Genomic DNA, 24,449 nt, shown 5'->3' on the forward strand with positions numbered 1-24,449 from the left:
CGATGAGGCCTTCACAGGGCTGATAAGGCTGGCACTTCAGGGATGCGTCATGGATGGGTCCAGACGCAGGTCCACCTTCTGATCTGGATACGGCCCGGATCCGGCTGACTTCAGTAAACCTCAGAATAAACAGAAAGACTAACATTAGCGTAGATGCCATTCTTCTTATGAAATAATGAGTACATCAGGTGTTATAGGAAAGTGTACCCGGTTCCGGCTGACCTAATGCAGCCTAATAATAATCATTTAACTAATTTGAATAATAGAAATGTATAATGTTCTATATGAATGCCAGGTAAAAGAGATGCGTTTTTAGTCTAGATTTAAACTGACAGAGTGTGTCTGCTTCCCGGACAATCACTTAGAGTGTTGCAATAAAACTGACATGCAAGTTAAGCTTTTTTTTGTGGAAGTATCAATTTATTATTGAATATGCAATTAAAATGATTGCAAACATTACCAAAATGACCAAATGTGAAAAACAAACAAAATGTGTATTCAGTATTTGCAAACTGAATTATAGTAATAGTAATAAAAGAGTAATTTGGACAAATATTATCAACATTAAGGCATTAAAATAAAACATTACTTTATCAAAAGTAAAATATTACTGTAATGTTGATAGTGTCTTTAACATTAAAACTCACAAACCCACAAAGCTGCTCATTAATCTCCTGACCGGCAGCGCTGATGATCGCCTCGTTTAAATGTTACACAATAAAATGAAAGATGACATGCATGGTGGTAGGGTAGGTTATCATGTAAGTCTGCAATATTGAAAATCAGGCCCGCCCACAGAAATGACTGGGCCCCTGAAAAGGTCCAGTGAATGGGCCCTCCCCAGATCTGCTATAGGCTGATCTACGTGTTTCATGGGCCAGTGTGTCAGAAAAAAAACTAACGCTGACTTTTTGACCAATGCATTACACCGGCAGTAACCCAGCGCCGCCGATTAAGCAAAATAAAACTAAACGAATGTACAGTTTTATGGGCCGTTAAGACAAAAAAAGAAAAAAAAGTATGAGATGCATCGGCCCAAAAAGCACGTCAGCCCACTGGGAATCTCCCGGTAGTCCCGATGGCCAGTAGCCTACATGCCTGGACGTCACACTTTAAATCCTACCTGTTGCCTTTCACCATCCACTTATTTAGCTGCTGTCTATTTTTAGCCCCCGCCAGCTTTTTTGCTTTATCCATCTTTTTCGACGACAACTCACTACTCGTTCCTGCTGCTCACTCAGCGCTCACGGCGCCCGCGCCCGCTCGCCAGCCTGCTCAGACCATTTTCAGGAAAGGGGTGTTTCATTATGACACAGGCTATATTTTACTCGAGCAACATTAAATAAAATGCTTTTTTTTTTCTCACTTTCAACAATTGATTGTGCTATTTTGGTTCAAAATAAAATATGGTAAACTTTGCTTATATTTAGGATGAACATAATTATAGCTGGACTGCATGGTCCTTACATTTGTGAATTCTTTTTCTGAAAAACAAAATTATATCATTAATCTTTTAATTATTTTGGCGAAGTTTTATATCCATAAGACAAAAATAACTCAAAAGAAAGCCTCCTTTTATAACACTGATCTCACAATATACTTAGAATATCTTTTAAACATGAGATCACAAAACAAAAAGCTTATAAAAACAATACAAATTGTAAAGCTTTTCAAATACATATAACTGCCCTGATATTATAAACTTTAATTTCTGTATTTATTATTTATTTTTTATTTTATTATTATTATGTACATTTATACTTTAGTTGTTGTTGTTATTCTTTGGTTTATACATTTTGAATTGTATTTACAGTGCCTTGTATTCATTTAGTTTTTTGTTGCATTGTAGGCTACTTGAAATGTTTGTAATTTAACTAAATAAATAAAAAGCACAATATGTTATGTATACCATACGTAATAAGATATATTTCTAAAATCAATACTTTCAATATTATATATTATATGACGTTACTGTCACAAAAATAGCTTTAATGGTTCTGTTTTTTTTTGTTTTTTTTAAGCGAGTCTGGAGGCTAATGAAATGAAACAAATGAGAATCATTTTCCCATCTAAATACAGTTGATTTTATTGTAATGTGATGAATCAGAAAAATAAACAAATATAACATTCGCTTAGGCTGTTTTTTAAATGGACCAAAACAAAGTGAAACCAACGTAACAATTTGAAGTGACCAGACCACTGACATTGATAATAAATATTATTAAAAATATATAAGATGGCACCACAAGACGACGTTCACTTGCAGAGCAAATTTAGCACGTTTATAGTTAACTCAACTGGGTAGCAATTGTGAACAATTTTAATAGAGAATTCAAAAATAATTTGGATTTCTTCACCATCTACTACTAACTGGTTGGATGGTGTATTAGTGATATTGAAAGCTGATTTGCCTTTATAAATATGCGGAAAAGGGCCAATTTAAATATTAATTTATATGATGTCCGATTTATTCTCTCTTGTGCCTTTTTGCGCGCATTTTCCACGGGTTTTAATAATAAAACTGGTCTGAAAGAATGAAAATCATATTAAAGAAAACGTCAACATTAAGGTTGCAATTATTTAATAAATCAGAGTGATGTGCGCGTGCATGCGTGGTTCGAATTTTAGTTGCTATGTAGGTTATGAATTCTGACTGCATATATATTTACACTCGAACCGGTCGCTGTCTGGGCGTGCGTGCATGTTATGATTCGAATGTTAGTTGCTATGGCGACGCGTTTTATGAATTCTGCGATCTGCATGTATCTCTCTGCTCAACGATCGACCGCTGTCTGTTGGTTGAGAGACGAGGCGAATTAACAGACTGACTTTTGCGGAGAATTTTCTGGCCGAAACTCGATACTTTGAAGCTTTTCTGGATTGCTGAGAGGAGACCTATATTCTTGAAGGACATCGGAGGATATATACTTTTTGAAAGCGTCATCTGATAATACTTTTATTTGATAGTTCTTTTCCTATTTTAGAAGTAACGTTAGCTTGTTTGATATTTTTTTCAGGGGAGTAACGCTATTTCTGAGGATATTTCTATTGTATTGTCTTGTCTTGTATTTTGTTCTGATTTTCTTGCAGGTTGGCGATGGCTCGTAATCGAATGATGGGTGGAAGAGGAAGTGAGTGCTTTAATTTTTAATTAATTTTTTATGGTGTGTTGTACAATGACTGACTGATCCCATTTGATCCCATTTATTTGATTCATTGCATGTGAAATAAACTTGAATTGAATTTGAGTAACTTAACTGAAGTAAAAATCTGTAATTGACCACAGACATTGATTATTGATTATGATTAAACTAACGTTATGTGATATGTGAAATATTCCATCCTTAGAGCACTCCAGATCCAGGAGAGCTGCTTTCTGCCAGACGGCTGGTCGGGAGGTTTGGAGGCCCGATTCTGATGACCGTGATCAGGATCCGCTGCCCAGAGATGGACAAAGTAAGTTACAGATACTTCTGGTCAAATATTACTCAGTTACAAGTAAAAGTTGAAAAGACTGATTTTTACTTGAGTAAAAGTACAGAAGTACTTGTTTTTAAAAGTACTTAAGTATCAAAAGTAAAAAGTAAATGTCAATGCATTGTTTTATTATTGTTTGTAATACTTACAGTACCTTATGCCTCTGAATCTATGCCTGCCTACCTACCCACCCTCATATCAATATATCATTTATTTCTAGAACACAGTTCCTGTAGTGGGATTGAATGTGAGATTGAATAAGTGCTCTCAATAACGTCCACAATAGTTTCGGGCTGTTCCCTCAAATAGGGCCCTATTTAAAGATTTTTGGCTTTTAGGATGAATATGTCAGCCACTGTTATAAGCTAGTGTGCTCCAAAACAATGACAAAATGAGCATTTAAAAGACCAAACCCAACATTGAAAATGAAAGTCAGATTGATGTCAGAATCCAACTACTTTCTACAGAAATGTAACGTTAGTGGAGTAAAAAGTATGATACTTGTCTTTCAAATGTAGTGAAGTTAAAGTAAAATGTTTCCAGAAAAAATAGTACTCAAGTAAAGTACAGATACTCAAAAAGTGAACTTAAGTACAGTACTCAAATAAATGTACTTTGTTACTGTCCACCTCTGCCGCTGCCAGACCCGACCCAGACACAGAGCCAGGATCGTCCTGGATATTTACCATCTCTGTCTTCTGAGTTTTCTGTTTCTGTGTCCACAGGTCAGGCTCACGGGACGAGGGCGAAGCAGAACCCAGATGTTGGACGTCAGTCCACTTCATCTAACCACTCTCGCAGAGGTCAGAATAGGCTTTTAATAAAGATTTAATGGCTTAGTTTCTATTTCTATTTTCAATGGCTGATTTGTCAACTAAACCAACTAAAGTAACGATAACACTTTATTTTGATGGTCCCTTTTGAACATTCTGTCGACTATACGTAACTTTGCAACTACATGTCGACTAACTCTCATTAGAGCATCAGTAGACTCTCTCCTTAATATGAACTATGATGATATTTTAATCATTGTTTTAACTATGTACGAGGCACTGCGAGTGCGAGCTGACATCGCGTTTGTCTCTCAGGCTTGCTTTCACTGCGTGATGTGTCAGTGCAGTTATAGATGTCCCCAAATTAGTTTTTGTCTTATATTTATATCATATTATGTTGTTATATTAGAATATCACATGATCAAGAGTGCCGTTTTCCTTTGCACAATTGCAAATGTGCTATTTATTTTATACAACAGTTAAATTAACAATAAAGTGTTAGAGTTACTTTTTGGACACAATATTGTCAATTTTCACTTTATATCGCCGACGAGAATTTCATAATGAAGCCGTAGTCCAACAGACAGATTTGTTTTTTACTGAAATCCGCGTTTTGAACGAATCATTTTAACGATTCAATGAACAATCACTTGTTTTCTGAATGAATCAGCCGTTTGAACTATAGACTTCATATAGATAGACGCCCTATCGACCGCTACTGCCTACTGGCGCGGGCGAGCCGTGGGGCCGCCATCTTAGACCGGTCACCCGCTCCACTCAGTGTAATCTGTATGGCAGGTGCAATGAGCTGTCAGCGCATTTAATTAATCATACCTCACTGAATACCGAACTGATTTTCACGCGGGTTTGTTTGCTGCAAAGGTCATTCATGTAGCTATTATACAGGACACATGGTTCGGCGTATTTTAATATTCATAGTAGGCTTAACAGTAATATAATATTCTGATATAAGATATAAAGTGACCAGACGTCCAAAATCAAAATATGTGATGTAGGATATAAGCTATTTTATAAATCACACACTATAAATATGATAAAGAAGCAGAAACAGATAGTTGCAGTAAAGTAAGATATTTTAATAAGTTGAAGAAACGTGTGTGTTTTACATTTACATTGCTTCCTGATATCACGTGCGCAAACACAAATAACCTATATTTATATATATATATAAAACAGTTATGTCCGGTCGAACAATGTATGAATTAACTTAAGATTGGATTGCGGTAAAAGTAAGTTTCGTGCCTCTTACAAGTGCTTTCGAACTTCTTTCTGATCTGAATGGTATGTGGAAAACACTTGAGTTGAGGGAGGGAGAAAACACGCAACTGAATGCCTTTTCAAGCGTCTCAATACTTGAAAAACCACAGGAAACTACTTTTAAACACGAAATTACTTGATTTACAGAGGGTCTATTCGCACGTTTATAAACGTTAACGTTACCTGAGGTAATTTTCCTGGACCTTTTTACAGAAGGTAAAAGTCGCCGTAATCTTTACTGACATTGTCCGAAATGATTACTGAGATGGCACATTCGGACGGGACTAAAATAACCGAGAAGCTCTTGTAATTATTACTTTACCCCACCTCTCCATGTCAGGTGAACACCGGCTGGTGCAGTAAACATTGCCTAGCTAACGTTAGCTGGCTACGATATCAGTACAGTAATATCAAAGATCCTTGCTCCTTCTCAATTATCTGGTAATATTCTATTCACAAAATACAACCAATAGTACGGTAATGTTAAAAGTAATCCCCCGGGCCCTATTTGCGATGGTCCGCCGATTAGAACAGGAAAATACTCCACAGTGCTCTAGCATCTTCACTGCTGCCACGCAACGAAACTAGGAACACGACCGGTTTAAGATGGCGGCCGCATTTCTCAGTGCCCAGCGGCCAATAGGGTATCTAGCCTCTATATAATATCTATGGTTTGAACAAATCGGTTGAATAAATGACTCCAACAACTCGCTTATTAAGACAGTGACTTGCCGCCACCTACTGGTGGTTTTAGTTTCATATTTAAAGTATTCTTTAATTAAAACATTAAAAAACTGTACAGTAAATCATTAAATAATTTTAAAATATCATCTAATTATTATCGACAAAACGTTGAAAATATCGAGACATATTTTTGTCAATATTGCGCACCCCTAATGTACGGTATTCATTTTGATTTCTTCAGGTCTTAAAAAGGTCTTAAAAAGCCTTAAATTTGACTTTAAAAATTGTGCAGGTACCCTGTAATACTCTAATGAGAGTTAGTAGACATGTAGGTGCAATTTTACTTGTAGACAACTGAATGTCTGTTGGGAGGAGCATTTTACTATTAAGATTTGAATAGTAAAATGTAAGTTATATCATTATGTCATTGCTTAATTTGACGTCAGAGATGGGTCTAATAGTTGTTTTCATTAGTTTTTTCTTCATTTCAGAAAAAGCTCCAGAACGTCTTTGCCTCAGGATCTGGAAGGCTACGAAGGGACTTTTCAGCTGCTGTTCCGGTAGTGCTGTGACTGTTGTGGAGCCTTTTATTCCGGAACCATCGTCACCTTCTCCAGATCACTCCGGCGTCAAGCCAAATAATGGTAAATCATTATTTCTCCAACATTAACATCTAACCCTAACGGTCAACTAATACTCTACTAATACTCTAATGAGAGTTAGTAGACATGTGCAGTGTTACTTATAGACCAATTATAGGTTTGTAAACATCCGGGATGCGTGCGCATCGTGGTTGCAGAAAGACCCGTTTAACAGCTGATCCTTACACGGATACGGATAAGAATAATACTAATAGCTTGATTTAAAACATTTTATATTTAATTTTCGTAATGTTCTCCGCATATTTTTATTACCACTTTTGGTCCCGACATGCGCAGTAGAACCTGCGTGACGCCGTGTGACGTAGGGTGATAATTCCCCTATAGACTTATAGAATGTCTTAAAGGGACCAAAATAAAGTGAAACCAATTTTTTCCAACATTCATCTGACATTTTCGGAACATTCCGAGAACATTCAAAAGTAACGTTCCAATAATGAAAAATTATAAAATAGAATGTTCCTTTAACCAAGATAAAACATTTTTGAAACGTTGAAAAAACTGGATGTTTTGAACGTTCAGGGAACATTTAGAAATAATGTTTTCTTAATTGAGTGGGAATGTTAGCAAAATGTTCTCAATAAGGCATGAGCTCGATGGCTGTCTGACACACACCAGAAACACACGCACAGAAAGCCGCTTCACAGACAGCATACGATCCAGAAAAGAATTCAATTTCACCACTTATTTCTCTTGAATTGTCAAAAACATGCAAAATTGTCAAAATGGCTGTCGTGCCGAGTATTACAGAGTCAGTTATGTCATAAATAAGACATTGCTATGCATTTAATAAATGTGTTTAATAAAATATATCTATATTTAGATATGGCCCATATGATCTTTACCATTACAAGAACTGAGCCACATGTGCCAGAGTTGGCCAAATGAAGCCTGGAAATGTATGTTTTCTTTTTAATTAAAGATCAGATAAAATAAGAAAAATAACTTTAGCGTTGAATCGGAATCACCTCGTAATCGTGATAATAGTGAAATAAAATTACTATTAATATTGTGAAATAATATGTTGGGACATTTATGCAGGCATTAAGCAGAAGTCAGGTGGATAGCGTGAACAATTCCCATTACTTTAGATTTGTAACTTTACAGATAAGATTTGAATAGTAAAATGTAAGTTATATCATTATGTCATTGCTTAATTTGACGTCAGAGATGGGTTTAATAGTTGTTTTCATTTGTTTTTTCTTCATTTCAGAAAAAGCTCCAGAACGTATGAAGAAACCTGGTCGTTTCCAGAAGCGCTGGAAGGGTTTTTTCAGCAGCTCAAGAAATGTTGTGGAGCCTTTTATTCCTCCAGCAGATCCTGTTCCTGAACCATCATCGTCACCTGGTTCAGATCACTCCGGCGTCAAGCCAAATAATGGTAAATCATTATTTCTCCATCATTATTTTAAACAGTATTATCTTGTTTTCCACTCAAAATAAGGCTTGTTTTTACAGAATATTAAAATTATTTCCCCCATTATAAAATTATTTTCTCGACCAGCGCTGACATTTTTTAAATAAAACAATGGATCTAGCAACAGACACTTTACTGACTATAAGTAACTTTTCAACTACATGTCAACTTATTCTAACCCTACTAGGGCTGGGATAAACGATTATTTTTAAAACGATTAATCTAGCGATTATTTTTTCGATGCATCGATTAATCTAACGATTCATTTTTCCAGTCCGATTCGATTCGATTACCGATTATCTCCCCAATCCCCATTAATTGACTAATAGCAATTTATACATGTTAATTTACATATCTGAATGAAAAAAACATGAATTCCTTAACATTGCAATATATGTTTATTGCTCTTAAAATTCCAAAATAAAAGACTATACAAGTGCACAGTAATGCATTCTTAGTCAGAGGTAGCATTCAATAAAACCTTAAAGCCTTGAAAACACATAGCTTACTGAAACAAGCTTACTGAACACATAGGGCCTAGCTTACTGAAAAAAAAGTTCTTCTTTCAGATGAAAATAACAACAACTTGATGTCTAGTATTCAATAAAAAAATAAAAAGGTCACCCAAAATACTTGTTTAGAGCAATTGAAAGAATACAGTAACCAATGTAAACTTGAGGGCTTTAAGCTAATACAGAGAGTGCTTTTCCAACAAAAAATAAATAAAAATGAACAGTGGGAGCCAGCAGCCTGTCATGGCGTCCTTCCTGAACCAACAGAATTGAACATTTATGTTGAAAACGCATAGTCCTAGCTTACTGAAAAAAGTGCATATTTTAATTCTTCATTCACATAAAAATAACAACAACGTATAGTAATACACTCTGCCACTCACCTTTTTCTTAAAAAATAATAAAAAATACTAATAAAAAAAAGTACTTAACTAGAATTTAATAAATGGAACATTATTGTAAAGTGTTACCGATTTGTTATACACCGATTCAGACGCCTCGTGAGTTCAGTGTTGGACAGATCAGTTGTTTTAACCATTCATTAAAGTGAATCGGTTCAAATGAGTCATTAGTTCGCGAATCGGACGTGTCATTAGTGGACGTGTAGCCTACGGCAAGCGTTGTGTGATTATCCCGGCAGTTTATTTTTTACCACAATTCACACTCCGCGGTAATTCAAGAGAAAAAAATCTCCGAATGCTCCACGTGAAACTTTGGTCTTCCGCCCTTTTTCTATCGGACATGTCTAATGAATATGCACGAGGGAGAGAGAGAGAGCAAGACAGCGCTCGTGTTGTTTGAAGACGGTGAGTGCGCGCGCGCGGCCGGCGCTCTCTCTCGTACTTATATGAGCCCTGTCAAGCGCAGTCAGTCATTCTATTCTACATCACTCATGTTACTTATAGACAACTGAATGTCTGTTGGAGGAGCATCACAATAAAGAGTTTGCAGATATTAAGCAGAGACTTTGTTACACTATTAAGATTTGAATAGTAAAATGTAAGTTATATCATTATGTCATTGCTTAATTTGACGTCAGAGATGGGTCTAATAGTTCTTTTCATTTGTTTTTTCTTCATTTCAGAAAAAGCTCCTGAATGTTCTCTCAAGTTCTTGGAGGATACGAAGGGTGTTTTCAGCAGCTCTTCCAGTGATGCTGTGACTGTTGTGGAGCCTTTTATTCCTGAACCATCGTCACCTGCTTCAGATCACTCCGGCGTCAAGCCAAATAATGGTAAATCATTATTTCTCCATCATTATTTTAAACAGTATTATCTTGTTTTCCACTCAAAATAAGGCTTGTTTTTACAGAATATTAAAATTATTTCCCCCATTATAAAATTATTTTCTCGACCAGCGCTGACATTTTTTAAATAAAACAATGGATCTAGCAACAGACACTCTACTGACTATAAGTCTACTAATACTCTACTAATACTCTAATGAGAGTTAGTAGACATGTGCAGTGTTACTGATAGACTTATAGAATGTCTTAAAGGGACCAAAATAAAGTGAAACCAAAGTAACAATTTGATGTGACCACTGACATTGATAATTGTTTCCACAGATTCCTCTCCGGGCATCACGCCATCCTCAGCTTGGTCCTCACCCTGGTCCTCACCCCCCCCTGAGGCCCATGTCGAGAGAGGAAGTAGAGAGTCGTTGAATCTGTGCAGCCGAGGCTCGGACAGCGTCGAGGGGAGCAGGAGTGGCGATGGATCGGAGAGCCCAAGCGAAAAGGGTTTGTCCAGGTCCAACAGCCTCGAAGGGTTTCTGTGTCCTCCGCTGCCGGGTCAAGTTCCTGTCGAGCCAACAGAGACATCAACTGGCCGAACTGCTCAGGGTGCCGTGGAGGCTTCTCCTGTGAACGAGAGCTCAACAGGTGAGACTGAAATAAGGCTTGGCAGTGCAAAGTCTACAGATAGAGATTTAGCTATTTCATGCATAACTGAGTCAAGTTTTTAACACGTCCGATCACATTTACTGTTGCTCGACCAGCACTGATATTTTTAAAATAAAACAATGAATCTAGCAAGCTAATAATTGTCTCACATTTTTCTGTTTGTTTTTCAGAGTCCTTTGAGTCTCTCTATAACGTGGAACAGTTAATTGGATCCGGAGGATTTGGCAGAGTGTTCCTGGGAACACGCAAATTCGATGGCAAAAAGGTAAATCTTACTGAATTGCACAAACATTTTGCTCTTGCATGCATCAAAACACATTTAAAACAATTTACAGATGGTTTAATACTTAATACAAAGCCAGGTGCTTGAAAACTGTTACTGTTATTGAAACTGTTTTTTTTGTTTTTTTTTGTGCAGGTTGCCATCAAGCGGATGCTCAAGAGTGCCAATTATCGTTATCTTTATATTGTAAGTTGGCCAAAACCTGAATGTGTATTGAGTTGTTTAAGTGCAGATTACTGTAGTTAATACACCTGTAGGAAGCATTAGGTATAAATGTGATCAACAAATAAGCCTAGAGGCACCAAATAACTTTGAGCTGAAAAGGCTCTTTTGAACGCATCTAAAAAGATCAAAGAATAGTACATTTCAAAATGATGTTTTCTTCAGATTTTTACCCAGCTAACCTTCTGTCTGCTTCTTCTCTCTAGCCTGGGAATCCCAAACCTCTCGTTACAGAAGTGGCGCTGCTGATGATGATGAGGCTAGAACCCATAAGCCCCTTCGTCATACAACTGTACGAGTGGTTTGAACATCCTAAAGAATTCACTCTGGTTATGGAGTATCCGGGGCACTGCGAGAGCTTGTTTGACATAATCTATCGTCAACCTTGGAGTGACTGGTTCTCACGGGTCGTCATGAGACAGGCTGTGCGGGCAGTGCTACACTGCATCCATCATGGTGTTTTCCATAGTGACATTCATCCACAGAATGTCCTGTTTGAGAAAGACACGCTAGATCTCAAGCTGATAGACTTTGGCTGCGGTCAGCTATTTAGTAGTGAAGGCTACGAGATCAACAGATACAGGGGTGAGCATTTTGGGAGTGTGGAAACCTGAAGGTAGTGACTTACAAATTTTTTGATGATGCTTTAAAAAAGAGCTCAACAATGTGCAAATGTCTTCCTTACAGGAGTTCTCGATTACTGCCCACCTGAAGTCTTTACAGAACCTCGATTCCACGCCGTCCCAGCAAACGTCTGGTCTCTAGGAGTGGTGCTGTACGAGTTGTCGAACACATGTCTTCCTTTTCGTAATAGAACGGAAATCACACAAGCCGAAGTTACATTTCAGAACCCCAACTTATCCAAACGTGAGTGAATAATGATGATAACATGGATAAACACACATAAAGCAAATGAGTTGTACAGAAAGTTAAAGGTTGTAGTGTGTCAGAATTTTTATATATACTGTAGCTCAACGTACACCGAGAGCATCGCTGTTTTCAAAAATGCCAGGTCACATGGTCATGACTAACCAGCTCTCTCCTTATTAAAATGTGTACAGACTGCAGGGATCTGATTGGACAGTGTCTGGCTCGCGATCCAGCTGAACGCCCCAGCTTAGAGCAGATGTTACAACATCCATGGTTTGTTCGTACACTACGCTAGATTGGAGAAGCTGAGGAGATTCACTCGATCAGTTTCAGGTGTGTGGAAGTGTAACAAGCAGAGTAGGATTATTATCTTTTGTCTTAAATTCTGGATTATTTGTAGTGAGATTTTCTAATTTGTGTTCATTGTAATGTTCTTGTTATAGTCAAATCACCTTCATTTATATAGCGCTTGATACTATATAATAATGGTAAATCATTATTTCTCCAACATTATTTTAAAAAGTATTATCTTGTTTTCCACTAAAAAATAAGGCTTGTTTTTACAGAATATTAAAATGATTTCCCCCATTATAATATTATTTTCTCGACCAGCGCTGACATTTTTTAAATAAAACAATGGATCTAGCAACAGACACTCTACTGACTATAAGTAACTTTTCAACTACATGTCAACTTATTCTAACCCTCTACTAATACACTACTAATACTCTAATGAGAGTTAGTAGACATGTAGGTGCAATGTTTCTTATAGACTTATAGAATGTCTTAAAGGGACCAAAATAAAGTGAAACCAAAGTAACAATTTGATGTGACCACTGACATTGATAATTAATATAATAAAAATAAAAAAATAATAAAAACAGTTTTTGATATCTGAAATGTTCCATCCTCAGGCTGCTCCAGATCCTGGAGAACTGTTTCCATAGATTCCTCTCCGGGTATCACGCCATCCTCAGCTTGGTCCTCACCCTGGTCCTCACCCCCCCCTGAGGCCCATGTCGAGACGGGAAGTAGAGAGTCGTTGAATCTGTGCAGCCGAGGCTCGTACAGCGTCGAGGGGAGCAGGAGTGGCGATGGATGGGAGAGCCCAAGCGAAAAGAGTTTGTCCAGGTCCAACAGCCTCGAAGGGTTTCTGTGTCCTTCGCTGCCGGGTCAAGTTCCTGTCGAGCCAACAGAGACATCAACTGGCCGAACTGCTCAGGGTGCCGTGGAGGCTTCTCCTGTGAACGAGAGCTCAACAGGTGAGACTGAAACAAGGCTTGGCAGTGCAAAGTCTACAGATAGAGATTTAGCTATTTCATGCATAACTGAGTCAAGTTTTTAACACGTCCGATCACATTTACTGTTGCTCGACCAGCACTGATATTTTAAAAATAAAACAATGGATCTAGCAAGCTAATAATTGTCTCACATTTTTCTGTTTGTTTTTCAGAGTCCTTTGAGTCTCTCTATAACGTGGAACAGTTAATTGGATCCGGAGTATTTGGCAGGGTTTTCCTGGGAACACGCAAATTTGATGGCAAAAAGGTAAATCTTACTGAATTGTACAAACATTTTGCTCTTGCATGCATCAAAACACATTAAAAACAATTTACAGATGGTTTAATACTTAATACAAGGCCAGGTGTATTGATTGATACGCAAGATTGACAATGATCGTTATCTTTATATTGTAAGTTGGCCAAAACCTGAATGTGTATTGAGTTGTTTAAGTGCAGATTACTTTAGTTAATACACCCGTAGGAAGCATTAGGTATAAATGTGATCAACAAATAAGCCTAGAGGCACCAAATAATACTCACTAATAAATAATAAATAAAACACCTAATACTCTACTAATACTCTAATGAGAGTTAGTAGACATGTGCAGTGTTACTTATAGACTTATAGAATGTCTTAAAGGGACCAAAATAAAGTGAAACCAAAGTAACAATTTGATGTGACCACTGACATTGATCATTAATATTATAAAAAAATAAATAAAACAAAAACAGTTTTTGATATCTGAAATGTTCCATCCTCAGGTCGCTCCAGATCCTGGAAAACTGCTTCCACAGATTTTTCTCCGGGCATCACATCCGCCATCGCTGCACTGACGAGAATGTCTCCCAAGCGTTGGGCTGGATGTAATAATCCACATAGCCTCTCTCTATTTACTCCCGAAATCTGAACCGCTGAAGACGAGGTGGATTAAGTTTGTTTTTGAAGAAAATGCTCCCTCAACTCTACCAAAATTCGTTTATGTCTGCTCGAATCATTTTACACCGGACAGCTTTTTGAATGAGGCTCAGTATAAAGCAGGTTTTGCCAAAAAATGGCTCCTGAAGGATGTAGCAGTGCCAACTGTTCGTGATCCAGCTACACATCTAGAAGTATGTATTACGCGTTGGTTTTCCAAATTGCCTTTGAATTTGTCAAGTTCATGATAACATGTTAGACTTATAAAGTTTGTGATAGCATGTGATAGCACCATGAGTCCAGCTATGTTGTTATTTTTTTATCGCGCTGATAGTGGAATCTTTATTTGTTAAGGACAGCACATCAGAACAGAGCAGCCAAACCAGAGATGTTGCTTGCCAGACAGACGCAAAACCGCTGACCAAGTCTGTTGGTACTCAGTCATCAATGAAGACGTTTCATGTTCGCTACAGGAGTTCAGGTATGTTTATGTATTACATGATACTGCTTATACAGAGGACCTATAACTAGTCTTGTTACACAATAAGTGTCACATAACAGTAACACACAACTACTTTGTATATTACAGGTGTCCAGACGACAGATACAGTTTCAGACATTGACAGTTTGTCACCAGCAGCTGGTTTAATATTTAGGACCTCTACACCTATAAAGTGGCCATCAAAGAGACCTCGTGTGGAACTGGAGGAAGAGGATGACGAAGAAACCCTAATGGACACATCATCTGTAGTAGCACCTGAAGAGCAAGATTATACATTTGATCCAGCAGAGACGGACACAACTTTAACGGAGACAGCAGACATGTCGTAAGTTTCAAAACTGCATTTGTTTTAGAACAGGGGTGTCAAACTGAGTTCCTTGTTGGCCACAGCACTGCAGAGTTTACCTCTAATCATTATTAAACACACCTGAGGCAGCTAATCAACTCTCTAAGGCTCATTAAAAAAGTTCAAGTATACCTGTTGATCCTTCTGGAACTGAGTTTAACACCCCTGGTTCAGAATTTTATTATTATATTTTGTTACTTTTGTATTTAATATTTGTTAACCAGTACGAGTTTTTGTTTCTTAGTGCTCAAGCAAAATGGCAAAATGAGACGCTAGATCGCCTGAGTGAAAGGGAAAGGGTCATCGTTGGAGGTGACATGAGGGCTGACTCACCAGGTACATAGTTGTAAATAAGAAGGATGCATGGATGCTCGGGTATTTTCCGGATCATGAAGCATAACATGCATAGGTAGTATCTAACTGAATTCAATGCACTCGTGGTAATAATGCTTTGTGTAATATTACTTTCAAAGGCCACTCTGCAAAGTTTGGAAGCTATACATTGATGGACCTTCAGACCAACACCGTTGTGGACACACAGCTGGTTCAGGTGGGAGAGAAGAAATATCACTATTTAAAAAAAATTACATTTTGAGAAGTTTAAAACTTCTGGTTTGTCTAAGTTGATTGTTTCGTTCCCTATACTTGTCTATTTCAGAGTAACGAAGTGGGAGGAAGCTACCACATGGAAAAAGGATTACAGAGGAGCCTTGCCCTGTTGGAAGCTCGTGGTGTTACTCTGGAGTGTATTGTAACTGACCGCCAAATTACAGGGGGTACTGGGGGGTACTATACCCCCCAATGAAGACCCAGTAGGGGACAGAAATATCAGTTTTGGGGGGGTCAGATAATTTTTCTGATATTGTGAAAAAATATAATTACAGTTACAATACAAGTCAACTCCTAATTTCACTGTAGGAACATTTTAATGTAAAGCGATTTCAGACACCCCTATTGTGGACCGTACCATTTTTAACCACCATGGCGATAGAGAACGACTTCAACTTCTCAAGCAAGTGTCAACGTTGAATGATAAAACGCTAGTTTCATAAAGTATCATTCTTTTCAACATTCCTTATTTGTATATTCAAAAATATTTAAAATAATCTAATTTAATAGTTATAATTTTTCAATGTAAATGATTTAATTTTATTGGTAACAGCCTAGTGTCTAATTATTTTAATTGAATATATTTATCAAATTTAAGAATTTGAAATGAAAGATGGAGCATACATTTAATAAAATTAGGGGAAAATGCCCTTTATAAAGCTACAAAAAATTATTCTGAGTGTTTTCAAACAGTGATGTAATGAAACATTGACAATTTAAGCTTGAAGGGAGTAAAGCCTCTGTTTAGGCTATTAAGGAAATGTAATTTTGCCAAAAGAAGAACTTTTATTTTAAATAAATGTTCATTTTAAATCAGCCTACTTCAGTGTGATGTTACCATATTATCATGCTTAACACTAAGAATTTGAATAATTGTAATGTGATGATCAGATGCAGATCTAAATCAAAGAATATAGGCGGTTTGCGGGTGGATTTTTTATTTTTAAGGCGAGACTCTACAGGTGAATAGGGTAAAATGTTTAAATAATAGATATCACCATGAAACTTCCTCAGTTGATTACTTACACAAGTATATAAAAAAAATGTATTACAAGTTTTAGAAATGTATATGTTTAATTATGCAAATTAGGCATTATCTCATTAAATATGTACGATTTTGCATATATTTTCGGTAGATAGATCTGCACATATGATAAAGCCAGATGCAAAATTATTTTATCATTTTGTTAGTCGAAGTGTAAATAACCTAAAATTAAAGTTATTAGTTGTAATGAATGCAATTTTTGTATCATTTCTCATAGGAACTCAGGCATTCTACAAGCTGGAGAAAGTGATGACAAACACGCGGATTTTGAAGGACATCACCAAACTAAGTCCACATCACCAGACTTCATCTTTGGAGTCATTTCATAGTGACATTCTACGGTTTGCCCCAAAAAATGTGGTGTTTGTCACGGTTCATAGATCCAATGTCTCTCTCTAGTCTGTGCCTTGTTGTTTACATGTGTGTGAGTGGGTGTGTCCGGATCGTTACGGTTGATCAGTATCCAGCTGCAATCACTCATCATCACCAGCTGCCACTCATCTCATCTCCTAGAAATGCTCACCACTTTCTCATCTCCTTTGTCAGATCGTTGCATGAAGTCTCTGTGTTGTCTGGTCCTGTTCCCGTGCCTCGTGTCCCGTCTTGAGTTCCTGTGTGCCGGTTTCGTGTCTTTGTTGGATTACGTTTCATGTCTGGATCACGTCATCACTCATCAGAGCACGCTGCACTTCATCCATCACTCCGTGTCTGACCATCAAAGTCCCTGCGCCACCGCCTGCATCACCCGGATTATTCATCATCATCATCATCATCATCATTGACTATTAAATAAAAGCTTTTTACTTGCACATTGTGTCCTCGTTTCTGACGTAACAGTGTTCCCATTTCTTGGAATGTTGTGCAGGTAATTTAACTGCTGTTAAAATAACTTTACATCACTATAGGCTATTTTCCTGAATTGTGTCTGTGCACTTGCAGACTAAACCTGGCTGCATTTTATTACAATGAAAATGCTGGTCGTGCACAAGCAACATCATCAACAGGATATAAATTTATAAATACATTTTGTTTTATTGCACAGAGTACCTAGATGACCTGCAGGACCTAATATTTGAGCATGTTTTTGTGGACCCTGCTCCATACATGGATGAGGTACTTAAGATACCCATACTATCAGACCTTTGTGCGGAGTATGAGCGGCCAGACAAGGAGGAGGTCATTTCCACCATGGTGTCCAGATTCAATCATCAGCTGGTAGGAAACCAACATATCTGCCCTGATCATCTGGAAACTCACGGCGAACCCTCATCACCACACAGCCTGGAAGTCCAGACCTAAATCTAACTCGCTGAGCAAATTCAACTTGTGCTCTCGCGAGAACTCTGGAATACCAGGGTAAGGTTCCATAGTCGGCTCGATAAATGTATGCATTCTGAAGAGAATACACGTTTAAACAAACAGGATCCAATCCAGGATGCTCAGTCATTATATATATAAAGATATTGGGAAGAATGTTGATAAAGCAAACCGGTTTGGTTACCATTGACTTCTACTACATGAAGGGGAAAAAACTGATTAATTATTATAATTTTATTTTTATTTTATTTTTTTATTTTTTTGTGTTTGACAGAATAAAGTAATTGAGGTCTGGAACAACATGAGTGTTTGAGTGAATGATGATGAACTATCTCTTCAAGAGGGAAAAACTTTTTGTTTGCCTTGTCAGTTTATTTATTTGTATTTCAACCCTTAAAGAAATAAGCTACACATGTCAACAACAGCAATAGGAATAAAAATGATAAATAAATCATTTTTATTAATAATATCCAAAAAGAATAATTCCACCAAGTAATATTTACTTATGTAACTGTAGACTGTTTGCTGTTGGCAGCAATTAAGCCACTATCAGTATAAACAGGCTTTTTTAATAAAGTTATAAACACTAAATTAATAAAACATCTGAGAGATTATGATAAAGTACAATTAAGACTAGTTTATGGATTTACATGAAAAGCATTTGAACTATATCTCATGACTTTACTGTCACCTTGTGTTCAGATTTGATGGAAGTATAATGTTTGGGGTTTCTTGACAGACTTCGCCATCAAGTGGACATGTGCAGGTACTGCAGGTTTCACTGGACTCAGGGTTGCAACTTTCCATAGGCCTACGTTTAGCGGCTTTAGATGCTCTCTGAAGCGCAGACAGAGGAGCGAAACATAACGATGTCTCTTGTCAAAAAAACTGCTTCTTTCAGCAGGTTATTTTCGCTATGTAATATGTATTGATTGAAAAAATGGAGAATAATAAAATTCGGATTTCAAACGCAACGCCGAGTTTATGAAACTCAAATTAAGATTATATTTACAGTGAATTTAGTTTTAACATTTAATTTTGTCTTTTGATGAGATTTACAAATATATATTCTTAGAGCCAAGAATTTCCATGGGAATAAATCCATATTAGCCTAATGTGCTAATTAATGTGTGTTGTCATTGACAAATAAATAAATATACAGTTTACATATCTATATGTATAAAAAAATAATAAAAAATAAAAAATAAAAAAATTTAAAAAAAGGAAAAAATAAAAAGGAAAAAAAATTCCGTTCCCTTTGAAACATCACTTATCAGGCTTATGCTACTCTGAATAATACCTGAACTTCGTATTTTGAGCATTTCCTGCGTTGTTGTTGCTTTTGCCTCTTTATGATGACTCGCTGAATTTAGTCCTAATTTGTAAGTCGCTTTGGATAAGGGCGTCTGCTAAATGACTAAATGTAAATGTAAATGTAAATGTATATATAGAAAGAAAAATATTTCCAAAACAATACACACACACACACACACACTGAAAAAAAGGTTTTCATTCATCCACTTAAAAAAAATGTAGGGTTCACATCTATATTTTATAACTTGAGCCAATGAAAAATAAATAACTTGCCCTAACCAATATTTTCTATGTATTTTCTAAACCTTGGCACAAAGTATATTTTTCTTATTGAAGAAAGTCAATTAATTTAAATTCTGTTTTTGATCTAAACAAAAATATATAGATTTAATATAATAAAAATTCACATTTAAGAAATATGTATTAGACATTATTTGTTTTCTCCAATCAAATAGATATAGATTTAATTATACAATTATTTCTCATTTTTAAAAATACAAATTAATTGAAATGATTTATTTTAAACAAACAAAAAGATATGGATTTAATAAAACATGTTTACCATTAAGGAACATTTCTTAATATTTAATCTTGTCCAAAATAATTTAAAAAAGAAAGAATTTTCATTACATAGATATTTATTAACTTATACATTACTTACACATATCCACAATTTCAGTACTCAAGTGTCAGATTTTCAACTTCTAAGAGCTGGCAAACATTGACCTTAGAAAACAACAGCCTTAACCGCGAACAATGCAGTGAATTAGGGAAATGTGACAATTTCTCAGTTTCATCACTACTAGAAATGCAGCTGTAGTCAGTATCTCACTATCTTCCTTTTTTTTTTTTTTTTTTTATCTATCTCTTGTTCTTCAAAGTATGTACTGTGACACGTCCACCCAGTTACCTTTACACGCACACATGCACACACGCACACACACAAACGCACGCATCTGTCAGTTCCTGACTGTATTGGTTTTGTTTTGGTTGTTTGTTTGTTTGTTTATTTGTTTTCCCTGTTTGTGATCCCAATTTATGTACATCTTGCAGTAAAAAAAATTTAAAAATAAAAAGATTCTCACTATCTCTGTCCCCGTTGTATTTTATGATGCTACAAATGATATCCAACTGTAAAAAAAAAACATTGTTGAAAAGTCAAAAATTGGAATGGAAGTACAGAGTTGTTGCTATACACCGTCCCATTTCATCTCATTGGTGTAAACTGGCAGCTTTCAGAACGCTGCAGCACGTAGCATTGCGTAGAACGTGCACAAATTTTTGTGCAAAACATTTTTTTCTGTGCTCCAAATATTGTTTACTGCATCACTTTATATATTCATTAAGTATTATTGATTTGAAAAGTTTTAATATCATAATATTTAGAAAATGCATTAACGTTATCCCGTATGACATTTTGACTGGTGTCGTCACATGATTCTCAGTTAAACCGCTTAAAATACATTGTTTAAAATTGAGATTTTAGTAATAAGTAAAAAACACCCCCATAAAGATAATAACTACTTTGATGTGCAGTTTTAACCTTTTTGAATTTTTTATCAGTTGAAAACCTTATTTGTCACTGGCCCAGATATTCACAAGAAATACAGTTAATAACCAGTAATAGTTATATTAAGACTAGTGAGACAAGTGATAATGATATAATTTACGTTAATACTTATCATATGATATTATGAGCCTATAATATAGGCTACAAGACATAGGCCTACTATATATTACATATAATATATAGCCTATTAAAATACGTATGAAGTGTCTAAAAATGTATGTTTACTATAATAAAGTACCTGGAATAAACTTCTGGCATTTTTGGTTGATGTTATAGCGCACACAGTTGTTTCCGCACGGAAATATGATGGTTTGCTCATCAAAATACAACAAATTATTCCTCACTCCTGTCCGCAATCCGAATATATAATGAGACTGTGCCACTACAGTAGCCATCTTGACAAAATTATTAGCTAACAGTTTGTAGAAAAATACTATTTAAACGAGTTGTCTGGTTTGTTTGACGTTGAAATCTTGTTGAAATCTGTTTAACGCTGCAGTAGTGACTGGTCGAGATATGTGTTTAATGCCCGTGCGCTGGCTTCGCCGAGTAACCTTGAAATTGTACATTCGTCGAAAAACAAATATTTCTTAGTTGAGCTCTTAATGAAAAATATTTATATTTAACAATGTTTTGAACGAAAAAAATATTACCTGCAAAATAAAACAAATAATGGTAAAATGAATTGAAACTAAGACAAATGTTTTATTGGATGAGGTTGAAAACCTTTTATTAATGTGTACATGCATTCATATAAATCATGTACAATTTCAATTAAATATTTGAAATGACACAACATTTAGCAAATATGCTACATAAATAGTCAATTTGGTAGCAACTGGGTGGTTGCTGTGGGGAACACGGTGGAGCAAGTGTTCTCTGTGGGATCTTGGCAGGCACAGACACTCCCTTTTGGATATTCTTCTGCCTCTGCTGCTTAGGGATCCTGAGGTTTGCGGAAGACACAAGCACTGGTGCATTTTGCAAATGCTGCCTCAGCAGCTCAGGGTTTTTAGGATTTCTCCTCTTGGAGATCTTGTCTGGCATTGGTGCTCCATGTGAGGAGCATGTGAGCACCTTTGAGGAAGCCACTGGTGCCCTCTGTAGTGACTGGATGGGTGTGGGTGTTTCTAAAGCGGCCTTTTTCAGATGTTTAGTCAAATATTCGGGGATCCTGAGTTTTCCTCTTTTTTGGGACCCTATGGGCACAGGTGCTCCCTTTGGGCACGCAGCAGGCACAGGTGCTCCCTTTGGAGATGCAGCAGGCACAGGTGCTCCCTTTGGGCACGCAGCAGGCACAGGTGCTCCCTTTGGAGATGCAGCAGGCACAGGTGCTCGCTTTGGGGACACAACAGGCACAGGTGCTTCCTTTGGAGATGCAGCAGGCACAGGTGCTCGCTTTGGGCACGCAGCAGGCACAGGTGCTCCCTTTGGAGATGCAGCAGGCACAGGTGCTCGCTTTGGGGACACAACAGGCACAGGTGCTTCCTTTGGAGATGCAGCAGGCACAGGTGCTCGCTTTGGGGACACAACAGGCACAGGTGCTGAGTGCTGAGCTTTCTCCAATGTATCACCGAAGACCAGGGATGAGGTGAGATCCTCTTTTTTAGCACTGGGAGAGTTCTGCTGCCTCCACTGCTTCGTTGTCTTCAGTTCTCCCCCCTTATATTTCCCATCTGAGAAGCCCGAGTGCTGGGAATGAGCCTTCTCAGATGCTTCACTGAAGACCGGGGATGTGGGGCATGATGTTTCTCCTTCCTCCACTGTTTCCCACCACTGGTCTGAGATGAGGTCCTCATAGTCAGGATACTTAGATATGGGGTCTGAAACTTCCATTATCGCCCACCACCGCCCCGCAGCAAGGGCTGTAGTGAGCTCATCTGACAATTCAGTTGATGAGGACTGCTCTGCACTCTCAAAAATGGTGGGCATGGTTGACATACTCGAAAATGAACTAGAAGTGAACAATACTTCTTGCAATTTATATCTGTGAAACACTAAAGAAAGAGAAACAGAAGAGATTATTTGAATAATCAATTTTGTATCAATTTCCCTACTAATATGCACAACTCAGATGCACATAATGTAAATGTATATAGTAATTTCACAATCGCCTACTCGCTACAAGAAGAATAAATCCGCGGCACTGTTTATACTCACGATCATTATGACGTAACAGTCGACAGTTGACGTCACAGTCGGCCACACGAATTGACGTCACAGTCAGCCACCCGAGTTGACGTCACAGTCAGCCACCCGAGTTGACGTAACAGTCGGTCACACGAGTGACGTCACAGTCGACCACAAGAGTTTGAGAGGAATGGAAGACCTAGGCTGTTTCGCTGTATTAAAAGTGAACATGCAATACAAACAAAGACTGACTTAGCTTTTTTAATTCATGATTGTTCATAGAAAAACTAGCGCTGTTTATTATTTATTTTTAGCATTTGCAGCTGGTGCATAAACGGGAGCAAGTGAAGCTGGCATACATTTTGTTATAAGAATAACAGACCACTGTTTTTTTTTTTGTTTTTTTTTTTACAGATATTAGCCTACAATAAAAGCATCTGCCATCTGAAACATTTCTGAAACAGAATATAATTCACAAAAAAAGTTCCTGTAGGCTATCCTTGTTTTTTTCTATTTATGACAATTATTTTAAAAAGCAACAGATAGGACGAGAAAGAGTGCTGTCCCGAACATCAGCAGGACGTTTTTTTTTATATTAAGTCGTAAATATGACATGACTTACATTTTGCTCTATATATCGGCAACGAAAATAGTTCCAAATAAATCTATAAATCGTTGCTCATCTTTGAGAAACAGTTTCCCTGACTGAAAACTTTCCATAGGCCTACGTTTAGCGGCTTTAGATGCTCTCTGAAGCGCAGACAGAGGAGCGAAACATAACGATGTCTCTTGTCAAAAAAACTGCTTCTTTCAGCAGGTTATTTTCGCTATGTAATATGTATTGATTGAAAAAATGGAGAATAATAAAATTCGGATTTCAAACGCAACGCCGAGTTTATGAAACTCAAATTAAGATTATATTTACAGTGAATTTAGTTTTAACATTTAATTTTGTCTTTTGATGAGATTTACAAATATATATTCTTAGAGCCAAGAATTTCCATGGGAATAAATCCATATTAGCCTAATGTGCTAATTAATGTGTGTTGTCATTGACAAATAAATAAATATACAGTTTACATATCTATATATAGAAAGAAAAATATTTCCAAAACAGTACGCACACACACACACACACACACACACACACACACACACTGAAAAAAAGGTTTTCATTCATCCAATTAAAAAAAATGTAGGGTTCACATCTATATTTTATAACTTGAGCCAATGAAAAATAAATAACTTGCCCTAACCAATATTTTCTATGTATTTTCTAAACCTTGGCACAAAGTATATTTTTCTTATTGAAGAAAGTCAATTAATTTAAATTCTGTTT

General features: G+C 36.8%; 1 protein-coding gene across 1 annotated transcript; it reads left to right on the plus strand.

Annotated features, from left to right (window-relative positions):
* The first annotated feature begins 14,413 nt into the window (after nt 1-14,413).
* LOC309509015 (uncharacterized protein) lies at nt 14,414-16,860 on the plus strand. Its single transcript, XM_082183519.1, has 6 exons — nt 14,414-14,471; nt 14,632-14,758; nt 14,867-15,104; nt 15,370-15,461; nt 15,599-15,675; nt 15,784-16,860. The coding sequence occupies exons 2-6, from the start codon at nt 14,725-14,727 to the stop codon at nt 15,928-15,930; spliced, it is 588 nt and encodes a 195-aa protein (XP_082039645.1). The 5' UTR covers nt 14,414-14,471; nt 14,632-14,724; the 3' UTR covers nt 15,931-16,860.
* Nucleotides 16,861-24,449: the final 7,589 nt, after the last annotated feature.

The sequence above is a fragment of the Leuciscus leuciscus genome, assembly GCF_965113295.1.
Source record: "Leuciscus leuciscus genome assembly, chromosome: 11".
Lineage (NCBI taxonomy): Eukaryota > Metazoa > Chordata > Actinopteri > Cypriniformes > Leuciscidae > Leuciscus > Leuciscus leuciscus.

Excerpts from the sequence above, each read along its gene's own strand:
- LOC309509015 (XM_082183519.1), top strand. The coding sequence starts at position 14,725 with ATGAAGACGTTTCATGTTCGCTACAGGAGTTCAG. Across the intron at positions 15,105-15,369 it reads ACGGAGACAGCAGACATGTC|TGCTCAAGCAAAATGGCAAA; the intron begins GTAAGTTTCAAA and ends TTTGTTTCTTAG. Across the intron at positions 15,676-15,783 it reads TGGACACACAGCTGGTTCAG|AGTAACGAAGTGGGAGGAAG; the intron begins GTGGGAGAGAAG and ends TGTCTATTTCAG.